Source organism: Trachurus japonicus, chromosome 6, assembly GCF_045865225.1.
Source record: "Trachurus japonicus isolate A0001 chromosome 6, Traja_1.0".
Taxonomy (NCBI): Eukaryota; Metazoa; Chordata; class Actinopteri; order Carangiformes; family Carangidae; genus Trachurus; species Trachurus japonicus.
Window position 1 is genome coordinate 17,953,290 of NC_140912.1, and position 12,779 is coordinate 17,966,068.

At 42.8% G+C, this 12,779-nt stretch overlaps 1 protein-coding gene across 6 annotated transcripts in view; it reads left to right on the forward strand.

The window, feature by feature from the left end:
• The first annotated feature begins 3,361 nt into the window (after window positions 1–3,361).
• The window catches only part of magi2b (membrane associated guanylate kinase, WW and PDZ domain containing 2b), a 78,353-nt gene continuing 68,935 nt past the window's right edge, over window positions 3,362–12,779 (forward strand). For 2 of the 6 annotated variants that reach the window (XM_085779544.1, XM_085779545.1), the window contains exon 1: window positions 3,362–4,052. In XM_085779544.1, coding sequence (XP_085635670.1) covers window positions 3,755–4,052 — 298 coding nt within the window. In that variant the 5' untranslated portion in view covers window positions 3,362–3,754. The remainder of the gene's footprint in view (window positions 4,053–12,779) is intronic. The other 4 variants (XM_085779540.1, XM_085779538.1, XM_085779539.1 and 1 more) reach the window with 3 other exon arrangements.

A 12,779-nucleotide genomic window follows, 5' to 3' on the forward strand; every position in this document is an offset into this window, starting at 1 on the left:
AGCTCTGGTTTTGGTCCCCACCAGCTCCTGAAGGAAACAAATGGCTTCTTTGCGCACACAACACGTGGTTTCTTGAAACAAGTGCTGGCATATGGGTGGTTTTGGAACATTTTCATGGTATAATATGTGAACTCCCAAGTGAAACCTATGTGAGTACATGTGAAACCCTTAAATTTTCCCATATGAAACCTGTACAGTTTTACTACTGAAGAATGACAACAGTGCGGTTCAAGGGGGAATCAGGAAATTACAGAGTTGAACAATGAGTTGAAACTGGATATGAATCTCTGCAAGTAAAACCACCTTTTCATTATCCATTTGTTTGTTATTTCAGAAATATTGATTGTTGTCACCTTGTACTTTATGTATAACATTTTGATTGGTTCAGCTTCATGGTTAAAGAAGGTAAAACTTGAGTTATATCTGTGCTGCATATTGTTACTGTATTCTTGTATTTCTACAGTCATCCAAACACTGATAAACTAACATCAGCTGATGGGTTGATTAGTCTCCAGTGATGATATCGGTTTTTTGGTTTGGTTTGGACTTTCTACAGGTACTTTTCCAACACAAATTTCACTGCATAATTAAATCTCATCGTCAGCTCTGAGAAAAAGCCAACGTGATTTAGTTGCCAATTCCCCTAAGCCGTTCAGTCTAATTAACTTATTCTGTGTGTGTGTGTGTTGCATTTGAGTGTGCGTGTGTGTGTGTGTTAGAAACTGATTTTTAACCACTTCTCTAGTCCCGCACACTCCTGGATTTCTCACCGATGCCGCCACCATGGTTTGTCCAATCATTTTAAAGTTTAAATGTTGTTACCGTCAAAAGGCCGTAGATGATAATGAATGTGTTGCCTGCCGTCTGGTTTCTCTCTATAAGCTCCAGCACGGCCAATGGATAAGAATAAAGATGATAAAGACGGGAGGAGACTGTTCATCCTGTTGAGAAGCATCCGTGTGAAGGTGACCCCCACTCCCCCCTCTGTCTTTGCAGAGCAATAAAAACAACTTAGTGTGCATTTCTTCCCTAACAGCAAATGCAGACAGAAGAGAGGCAGTGAGCTAAATCCATACAGGTTCTATTGAGTGTGCAGGCTGCTTCGTGTTATTGTATTTTCGCTCTCTGTTGTTGGCAGTCTGCTTTAGGATACTCATTACTTTCTGTCTATAATGATGATATAAAATAATATCATTGTCTTCCTTCTTCCGCCCAGCTAATGAACCCAAACGCACTAACCAAACATATTTACAGGTGGCCTCTGTATGTGTTCCTTCTGTGCATAATCACACCTACAGATGTTGTGTTTAGATCATTGGTATTCTGACAGAAAGTAGAAGATTTAGACGGAGCTGCAGCGGCTGCTCTAACATGATGCAGTGCTCACGTATAGAGAAAAACAGAGATAAAGCACGTCCCTGTTTAGGAGGCACAATGACACACGGACCAAAGGACTTCATTACAATGCTGTTGAGAGCTCACGCACAACAACGTGTGATTGGCCACCCAGACTCCACCGAGAGCTCCTGATGTACTTTGGTGTCCTGTCACGAGAATATCCTGACGTGGCAATGAGTTGCTTGAAGTGACTCCAAATTTAGATGCTCCACCACACAGCTTCCGACAGCTGATGACTTCTCTTTTTTTGTTCTTCAAGCGCACTTCTGTTCACAAACGAAGGTCCAAAATAGTGAAATACTCTGATCCAGATATAGATAGATGAGCGCAAGACAAATTGTTGGTGTATGATTTGTCATGTACACAAAAAAAATACCACTTACGTAACAAAAAAGATACACGGTGCCAGATTATTGTTCTATCTGAAGGCAGCATCACAGTTTAATACACCAGTGACTTTAAATGAGCTGCTGCTGCTGTGAAACCTGCAGACTCTGAGCTCCCTCTATATGTAATGTGCTTCCTCACCCCTGAACTGTGTTTCAGTGCTACAGGCCGTTCAGAGCTGCAGTTCAAATATACACCAGCAGAGGCACAGATAAGGCAAAGCAGGGATTCATTTCCCCTCTGAGTATATAATCTCCTAATCCAGCCAGTTTTCTGGATTATACCACTACTTTTTCCTCCACTGTGGTGGTTGGTCTTAAATAATCATCTGGTCTGCATCATCATCTGCTTAGTATTAGTGTCAAAAGCCTCAGCTGTAACCAGAGCGTTCACTTTGACCTAAATGCAAACACAGGGAAGTAAGTAAAGTGACAATCAAAGTGAATCCACTGCTCTTCATGGATTATTTACTGGTTGCAAACACCCAGGGGGGATTGTGTACAGAAATGTTGTTTTCATGGGAGGATACTCACATTACAAAAGCATGTTGCATGTCTTAAAATACACACGCACGCATAGAGACTGAGAATGGCAGTAAGAGGGACTGTCGTTCTTAGTGGGTTCAGAAGAGTGGCTCTTGACTTTTGTGCTAAATATTGAATGAAACTTTACTTCACCCACTTCAGAAAGCCATGCAGCCATGAAAAAATAATGGCGACAAAAAGATTTGTCATTCTCCGTTGGACTTGAATTTGTGTCATCATGGCAATGATGTAACGGTGACCAATTTAAGAGGGTGGATTTTACAGAGCAGGGGAGATGTTTAATGTTGCATCTTCCCTTACAACAGTAGTACAACTGTAAATCAGTGGTACATCAACATAACACTAGTACAACAGTTAAACAGTAATACAGCAGTTTAAAAAAAAAAAAACAGTCCATGTTTTTATGGCTAAACTGACAAAATGCTGAAATGACTTCATATACAATGTCTCCAAGTTTACCAAGTGTTTTATTTTAATAATGTAAAATAAGCTGTAGTTTATTTTACATGACCAGGATCTTTTCAAAACATTAGCCATACTGATACTATAGAAACTGATATTGTGTTTTATCTGGACATTATAGATTTTGCAGAACTATCCAGTAATTAAGATCTAATTTGGTGATATGATTACTCTGTGGATTGTGAATCGTGTGTTTTCAGTGTGTAGATTCTTAAAAGGAGCCATGTGCAAAAAATACAAATTATACATTTTTAATTTTATAATAGATGACTCCTTTGCAACATGGCTCCTCCATACTAGGTCGTAGCCTACTGATTGATGCAGGTGTTGCTTTGCTTTTCACTTTATCATGTGCATAAGTTGTCCATGAACAAATAAAAACTTACTACGGCTCTCTACAATAATTTTAGAGCCATACGGTGGGAAAGTCGGTCATAAAGCTACCCCCCTCTCTCTCTCTCTCTCTCTCGCCAAGCCGTGGTTGTAGGTAGCAGATATGTAGGTTAGGGGGTTCATATATAATGTAGAGTAAGCTGAGGTTCCTCCTATGTCATGTCCTGTGTGTGATCAGCCCGAGGAAGCGCCCCTGGCAGTGTAGTGGGAGTAAAGCGCCTCCTGTGTTACTTCCCCTCCTCTCCATCCTTTAACGCCGAACCAGAACCATTCATCTCTCCCCTCCTTCAGGCTTCACATCCGGGTCATCCACCAGTATCTGTCTCTCGCGTCTGTGTGTCTGACAGAGTAATAATTATTTCATCCGCCTCCGAGCTGTACTGCAGCCCCTCTGCCCGACTGCGCGGCTCGCCGAGCGGACACTGCGCGTGGCGTGCACCGGTGAAGATGGAGCCACGGGCGCTGTGAAGCTGCAGCCGGCCGGTTCGCACCACAAAAGGCAGGGATGATGAGACGGTAGTAGAGGCTTTTTGTATGGGCTAGCCCGTGGAGATTAACTCGCCCTAACGATGTCTAAGAGCCTCAAGAAGAAAAACCACTGGACCAACAAAGTCCACGAAGCGGTGATCACCCGCGGGAAGGACGGGGAGCTGGGCTTCGAGCTGAGGGGCGGCGCGGAGCACGGCCAGTTCCCCTACTTCGGCGAAGTGAAGCAGGTGAAGGGACTGATCCAGAGCGGCAAGCTGGCCCAGGATGAGCTGCTGCTGGAGGTCAACGACATGCCAGTGGCCGGGCTCACCACCAGAGACGTGCTGGCCGTGATTAAACACTGCAAAGACCCGGTCCGCTTCAAATGTGTCAAGCAAGGTGAGAGCAGGGGAGGCGGGAGGAGTGTATGTGTATGTGTATGTCTCTGTGTGTGTGTGTGTGTGTGCCTGTGTGTGATGTTTGTGTGTGTGTGTGGCTGGTTTGATTAAGATGTCATTTGTGCAGTCATCTGTCAGTCTGCACTACGGGGAGAAGACGTGCGTTTAGGTGGACAACAAAGCTCAAACCGACGCTCGGGCCTGTGTTTTTTGCTGCTGAAATGTAATTACGAGCCGTAATGATGGGTTCAGTCCACCAGGATCACTGACTGTAATGATTATATCCGAGAGCAGGAGCCGCCGTTTGTTTATCACATTGTCGCTGGTTCGATGCCACCGCCTGGAGGGGGTGTGTCCGTTTAGGCATCATGCCACAGCCTGCGGTTTTCTCCTTATTTTGGTCGAGCGCAGGGGCTCGCTTCACCAAAAACGGGCCTGCGCCGTGGATCAGATGTTTTTCTCTTTGCTTTGCCGTACACAGTGTGAGCGACAGACAGACCAGCAGCTCCACACAGAAACACACACACAGCCAGACCAGAGCCTTCCCCCTTTTATTCGCCTACTGTTGCTACTGTATCTTTACGCACGGGTGAGGAATTAAACTCATGTAGCCTCATTACTGTCCATCCTGCTTCCGTATTGATCAGCTGTGTGTAATCAACATAGTTTGCATGAACACACACTTCCCAAACGTCTCTCTCCATCTCTGTCACACACACACATACATATTCATACACACACTCTCACTTTCTTTGTTTCTTTTTTTTTGTTTATGAAATGTTCCTGAGTTCAGAAGTGGAGAATAATTGTGCTAGTCTCTCCCAGTCACGCTTTGATAAGCCTTGAAGTGTTTTGTTATTGTCAGCTAGAGCAGTCACTGTTGCTGGATAATGACTGCACAGGCCTCTCTGAAGCTGCAGGCTCGTTGAAATGTTTGTGACCATAGCAGTGGATTTATGGCCAACGCTGTTGACTGAGTGACCTGCTTCTGTCAACCAGCGTAAAAAGCAGACAGGGTCTCTGTGAAACCAGAACATCGGATTGAAGGAGAAGCGGAGGAGATAGTTATCATCACACCACTCTGAGGCTCAGTTTAAGTCCCCAATAAGTGGCTGAAAGGGCTGCGTTCTCAGCCATGAAATGAGCATTACAGTGGCTTGTTTCTGGGACATGAGTAAAGCAAGAAATCAAAGCGGAAATCTTATTTTTGGACATTGCAGAGTTTGCTCACAGAGGATTTGTCCTCACACGTCCATCCTCCCTCTCTGCTGACTCTGAGTGCTCGCTTTCAATCTCTCTGTGTTTCCATGGCTCGTGTCAATGTGATTGATTATTTGTGTGAGGGGTTAATGCTAATGTGAATGTATCTCAGACAGGTCTATTTTCCCCCCTCCCTCCCTCCCTCCCTCTCTCTCTTATCCATTTAAACATGAGTGTGTCTGTTTATTGAACTGCCCACATCACATCACGTTGCTCTCTCCGGCTTCGTCCTTGAGCACGCTGCTGTTTGGGGCCTGTAGCTTGTTGTCAACCCTCACTGTATGCTTTTTCTTTATTCTCTTCCTCTCTGTCTTGCTCGCTCTCTCTTGGCTGTCACATTACTATTTGACTTCCATTCGGTGGAGAATGGCGTGTATTTATGGGCTGTGCTTGCAGACAGCTGCTGACACACTCCTGGCCCGCTGAGGAATCATCTAGCAGGCCAGTTGCTCGGCTCGGAGGCCACATGCGGCCGAACCGGAGATGGATGTCCTGTCTGGCTGCACAATCATGTCTGACTGCCCATGCGAACGTTGCACACACACTTACACATTTTAACAAGTTATGTTCAGTCAGGTAGATTGTAGAAACCCCCCCCCCCCCCCTCTTCTTCCTCCTCTGTCCCTGAGGAAGTAGAGCAGTGACAGCGAGGCCTAATGAACCTCCAGAGCGAGGTCACAGCCCGACTCTGCCCTGACCTGTTTCATCTATTCATCTACCCTGATCAGTGCCCTGACACACACACGCACACACACACTGCAAACAGGCCTGTGTGCACATACTCAAACAGATAGACCAGGACACTGCCTTTAAATATGAGATTGTTTGCACCTCGTACTGTAACCTTTTTCTTTTCTTTCTTTTTTTTGTGCTGTTGCTGCATTCACAACCCAGATCTGTGCAAGAGAGAACCATCCACCCAGATGGTGTTGCGCTTTTACAAGTCTGGTGTGTGTGCAAGTTTTCCATCACGTCACATCATGCAGGTGTGAGTTGTGTATCACGTGTACCCCCCCTACATCTGTGGCTATATAGCAAGCTTTGAAATCAATTAGGCCTAATCAGTCAGTGTGTCCTCAAGTGTCTCACTTCTCTGACATGTAAATGAACGTGCTATAAATGAATCTCCACTAATGGCAGGTTAACAACGTAACACACCAAACGTCAACAGAGATTTAAAACAAAATGAAACCATTTCATCATTTGCGTGGCTTATGAGATAAGATTAAATTTATCAAATTTGATGAGTGTAGTTAAGAGAGATGAAATTGTATATGTTTGTATTGCAGCTGTAGGGTTGTTGTTGGGACCAGTGCTGGTTGTGCAGTGCAACCTGCACAATGAAAGCTTTTACATATTTTCTGGAGCTAGTTTAGTTTAATCGTTTTTTATTGAAGCCACTTTGACATGATGTGACACTAGGAGATATACAGATGTATGAAGTGATGGCTGAACTCCATTTAGCTGCTTCAGTTCAGGGCCCCAGATATTTTGCATATTGAAGTAGGTGTCAAGTCTGACCAGGTTGCGTTAGTGTCAGTCAAAATGTCTGCTATGAAATATGCCTGCTCCACAGCTAGTGTCATCAATAATTTCTCTCGGATACAGACTTTATGGAGAAGGATTGTTTTGATTTTGAATGATATAACTCTAAATGCATTTGTAGTTGGAAAAAAAAACAAAAAACCATACACATATAGTCATGGATTTTCTATGTTGGTAACGTCACTGTTCATCTCCTCATCTGCATCAGTGAGCAGGAGTGAGGTGCAAACGGCTGCTCGGCTCAGCGAAGCAGATTTATAAAAGTCTAGAGGTGCTATAACAGTATGGAGAGGAAAGAAGTGTGAATGTGTGTGTCTGTTTGTGTCTGTGTGTGAAGAGAAAGAGAGGTGGAGTTTAAAGAAAAGGAGTATGGTGAAGGTGTGAGGAAAACACACTGCAGGGAAATGAGAAAATGTGTTTTTTTCTCCCAATGATCTGTGACAGAGTCTTCATTTTAAAAATAAAAATAAATAGATTAACAAAGTGCTTGTTTATAATTATGATGTGCCAACTCGTCATAGTGATACACCCTTCTTTGTTTTTCCTTTCTCTGTAATTGAGCAGAATGCTACAGACTCAAATATAGCCTACATATTGTTTCTGTCATTCATCCAAACACTGCTTATCAGTTAGGTTTTCCAGTTTATCACAGTTGTTGGTAAATTTGATAAAATGATCGAATATGTATCCCCCTCTAAATAACCAAGCTCTCCTCCTAATTGCCTTTATTGGGCTCATCCTTTGTTATAATTAGCTATGCACTAAATACACTGATATGAATCACATTAATTTCAGATATTTTCTTGTTCTTTTGTTCAGATTATATTAGAGCTATCATCCCAGGCAGCTCAATCCACAACAGATGTTGCTCTAATTCACATAACAATAAACAAAATATCACAAATGCTACCTGGAGGTACTTAGCTCTGGATAAGAAATGCAGACTTAAAGCCACAAACGTGTCACAGCTTGCTGATATTGCCGCTTTGAAATGTAATTTTCTACTCTCCAAATCGTGTTTTTTCCTCTCAGACGAGTGTGGAGGAGGAAGACCCCAGGACGTTTCATCCACTCAGCTTTATGACAACAATATGCAGTGCTTTCTGAGCAAAAACAACATGACTTCAAAATGTTAACATGCCCTTTAACATCTAAGTGGAGCAAAAACCAGCGTCCGTCACACTGTGCAGCAGCTCTCGGCCACAGCTTATATAGGCCAGACCAGACCAGGCAGGTCAGGGATCCCACTATTACTAATAAGACTGTTCATAGGAACGCAGCAGTGGACTGTCATCACTTTGTCTGAAGTTCTCCCTTAAACTGTAACTCAGTTTTATTACTTTAATCTGTTCTGCAAAATGTGTCATTAGCCAAGTAACTGTTGCTGCACCTTTCAGGTTTTCCATTTTTGTACAATTATACAAGTTATGAATGAGAGGCTCAAAATCTTAAGCAATTTTTTTAAAACTGCGTTTCACATGGAAATAATCAGAATCAGTTTGTATCCAACAATATTACTTGCTAAAATGACCACAAGTAAGTAGTAGAATTTATCAGGTGTATCGAACAAGGATAAGCTAATGCTAATGCTAAAACCTGAAAAACTGTTTGAGATCTCTGCTTCCAGCTGAAATCCAGTGGACTGGAAACATTAAAATATGTAAATATGTACTTAGTCAGCACTTACAGTGTGTGATGTAATCTTAACAGGCTGACAATAAATCTGCATGTCATTTAAATATTAGGCTACATACAGATGTCTACAATAGAAAAAACATTTGGTTAAGCAACACAGTGGCCAGTTGCATGCTTTAATATTTGTATTTATTAAAGAAATATGGAAAATAGAGTTTTAACAGTGACACAGAAGAATTGAAGATGAAGACTAATAGACGGAAAGTAAACTGTTGCAAACAAAGTTAAATAAATACAGGACTGTCCATCTTTTAAAATCTAATAAAGTAGCATCTTGACTAACGTAACCTTTAACCTGCCTTTAACAGGGCCCTTGGTTTTAAACTACGGTAAACTAACTGGTGGGTGCACTAGTGTTTGCAGATAACTTTAAAGGACATAAACACACTTTTTGTCATCCATTCTGAGTTATGACTGAATAATCACTGTTCACATTAGGCCCAATTTAAAACTGCTGACATCTTCAGAAATGAAACCATAGCTATGTTCCACCATGAAGTAATTGTGTACAATTAGCTTTTTTTTTTACCGTCCCCGGGAACCAGACTTTTGAGAACTGTTTGAAGGTGTCAGCTTTTCTGACTCGGCTGCCCGGGTCCTGCCAGCCCCGCTAATGTGGGTACAGTATGGAGGGACAGATGGAGCAGAGGCAGAGAAGACGACCTTCTTCAGCGCTCTTGTCGCTTTGTTAATGAGAAGCTTGAAGATTCAGTGCATAACATCCTGTCTGCTCTGTTGGTATTAATAACTCACCAAGAGATGAGTTCTGTCAGAGGCGGAGGATGATTTCATTGAGGCTAGAAGCTGCTGGAGCTCGGCTCAGAGGATCAAACTGAAGCTCAGCCAGCCAATGACCAAATATCTAACAGGTCCAGTTAAGTGAATTAGGTCAATGTAATTCTCCTCACCATAGACACACTGCATGGGTCAATCTGTGACTGTGCTGCTGCACGTGTTCCTGAAATATATTTAGAAGTGGTGTTTGTGATTGTGGAGACATGGTTTTGTGGGAGGTTTGTTAAAAGCGTTATTGCTTAAACATCCCTGCGCTTCAGTCACGCCTCAGTTATTTTTTTTTACTAATAGTGATGTTTGATTTGTTTCTATGTCCTTCCTGTGAGCAGGAGCTGATTGAACAGGAGATTTTGACCTCAACCACACAGTTGTCATTTTTGTAAAAGTCAGAGAGAATGAGTCGTGTTTCTGAGCTGTTAGTGGAGGCTGACCGAGCAGTGACCGTGTGCCGTGCGCTGTGCAAGGTAGTGTTTTTGAATAGAGACACAAAAAGCACTTTATCTGGCTTGGACAAAACACATATTCTTATGATTATTCATGATGCGTGTGAGTGTTAAGATGGAGTGTGTTTGTTTGTATGTATGTATGTGTCCTAAAAAGGGAATGGAGAATGAATACAATCACAATACATAATTGTTATCAGTAAGAAACATTGTTGTATACGGTAAATTAAATCATTTTAAATAATTTGTTTGTTTGTTTTTGTCAACTGCCTTGTAGCTTTGTGTGAAGTCTATTTTGACTTTTCGACGTTATTTATCCATACAATTTCTATAAATCTATCAGTTTCTGCACCGCATCAGTTCAGACCTTACAGTAGGCAAGTCAAAAGCGCACTGTATCACTGTACATCTAAGACTGAAAATGTGTTTTGTTCTCGAATCATCCTTAGTTCGAGGTTGCTCAAAGAGACTTATTTAAATTTCATGTGCTTTGTAAAAGAAACGCACAAGGCGTGCTACAACAGGCCTTGTTTAGTCAGGGTTCAGAGAGGCAGAGACAACCATCCCTCACGTCCAGGCAGAAGTGACATCTGGCCCATCACGACCTCTGCATCAACCTGTAGTGAAAGTTATTCGCTCTCTGTAGGTGTGGCCTTTAATGTCTGTGTGTGTCTCATCTGCTGGAGCGCACACACACACACACGCAGTATAAGCAATGAGACCTGCCCTCAAAATGATATGCACTATGTGTTACTAACTTTCCGAGTGTGACAGGTCGGTGCTGAAGCAAGAATCCTTCCTCCCACTTCCCCAGAATCATATCTTATTCAGTCAGGCATGGCAGAAGGCAGCGGATGGTTTTCATTCATTGACATAGTGTAGATTAGCCAGCAGCGCTAATCTGATAGCTTCGCCGTGGGCTTCAGATCTGAATGAAAAGGATTACAAAAGCTGGCGTCAGGAGCTGCTCCAGCTGCAGCACTGAAACTGGTGGATGGCTACCAACTATGTCCTGTGCTTTTCTGGCTTTCTAAACAGGCTCGCCATCATTTCTGAGCTGCAGTTCTTGGACTGGAGCCAGCTCATACACAGTATTATATCTAGTGAAATGTACAAAGCATGAGGGTCATTGTCACAATGTTTAGTTCAATTCCTTATACCTCAGTTTTTTAAAGATCATTCATCTTATATCTTCTTCTCCCTTTGCTTTCATATCAATATCAAAAATAGATAGCACTTGAATGTACCCCATCATTGTACCTCATATAAGTGCTTTAGTGGTAATGCATCTCTTCATGTAAGAAGTGGGATTTAATTGCTAGATTGTCTAACTATAAAGCTTATTGCTCTCTGAGCTAATCATATTCACTGCAGCAGCAGCAGCAGCAGCAGGCAGCTTCCTGTCTTACTGGCAGAAATCTCAGCTGATGTGTTTAAGTGCTTCATTTGCATTAAGGATCAGTTCATCGCTGCAGTGGATGCTTCCTACCAGTAGAGGACAGTAGCTGTCTAATCCGACACTATAAGAAGAAGGCCTGGAGCAGCGTGCCTGTAGGCACTGACACAGCCGCTGGAGGTTTATGGTCCTGCTCAGTTTGAACTTGATGGTGTTTACATAACAGCCCAGGCTATTATGTCAAGGTGGAAATTTAAACCTTCTCTTATCTGACAGTTGTCGCTGTATGTTGTGGAGAGGAGGATCTCTAATGTTGTACACACACTGTGCTGTTTGAGAATTAATATGATTAGGTAGTTATATCATTCAAGAAAATTACATTCTGGCAATAATGGAAATACTATTGGAGGGATGTATGATGATGGTCGTATGCTACGATGGTGATAAAAGGACAGTCAGCGTGTGTGCTGATGAGAAGAAAAGTCCAATTTGTGAGCAGCTCATAAGAAGTTTTCCACCTGACTTGTTAGGATGTGAGTTATGGCCACTTTGCACTGTCTTGTGCCTGGTGTGTTTTATATTATATCCCTGCTCATCTCGTTCAACCTAACATGTTGTAATGGGGAACAGAAAGGAGCGGACAGGGCAGTGCAGTTGAGCTGAATTCAATTCATTTCGCTTTGGATTTAGCAGCATGAAGGGGCCCTTAATCACTACAGACAGGCTTTATTAGACTATCAGACCATAGCAGCCAAATGAAGCATTGGAGGGGAGACTCGTGACGATGCTCAGATGGCTGCAACAGTCAGAGTTATTAATTTTTTTTGTATTGACCGGTAACACGCCCCTGCTGGTTTTAACCCCAGAGGTTATCGACCGCTGCGCCCCCTAAACCAATGAGTTCCTTATTACTCTCTTTTCCCTCCAAGGCTCCTTCATATCTCTGTCTCCCTCTGTTTTCTCCCCAATTATCATTTCTCAATTTCCCACTGAAGAGCGGATGAAGTGTTTGAACCCATAAATACCTTTGCACCCTGCCTCCATCCTTTTTTTTCCCTCCTCATATCTCGTAGTGAGTCTGTTTCTTTAATTCTCATTAAGTTGCATCCTGCTTGTTGTTCTTGATAGAGTCTAAGGGGCTCTGCTTGAACTGGAGAGTGCAATCAGCAGTGACAAACATCTCCATACAGCCACATTTAAAACAGGAGCCACCACACACACACAAGCACACACCTCCCCGTGTCCATCAGTGTTTATCTCATCAGCGTAGATTTGAGGGGGAGACGAGGAATTCATTTGCACACTGTGGGAGGAGGGGGACGACAGTGCGTGTAATACTAAGGCTGGCAATTCCTATCACCTCTGCGCTTTAATCTTGAAGTCTCATTTGTAGTGTGGGCTTGTTTCTCTTTATAGTGACTCAGAGGTTGTAAATGTGTGTCTGGCCTTGATTACGGCGCTGTAGAGAAAGACAAGGAGGAACATCATCATTAAGACCAGTCTGAGGATAGAGGGGGATCAATATTGAGACCTTTAGGAGAGAGTCTCTGACTCGCTGTCATTTACTATTAATAATGGGTCCTGCCACCTGCTG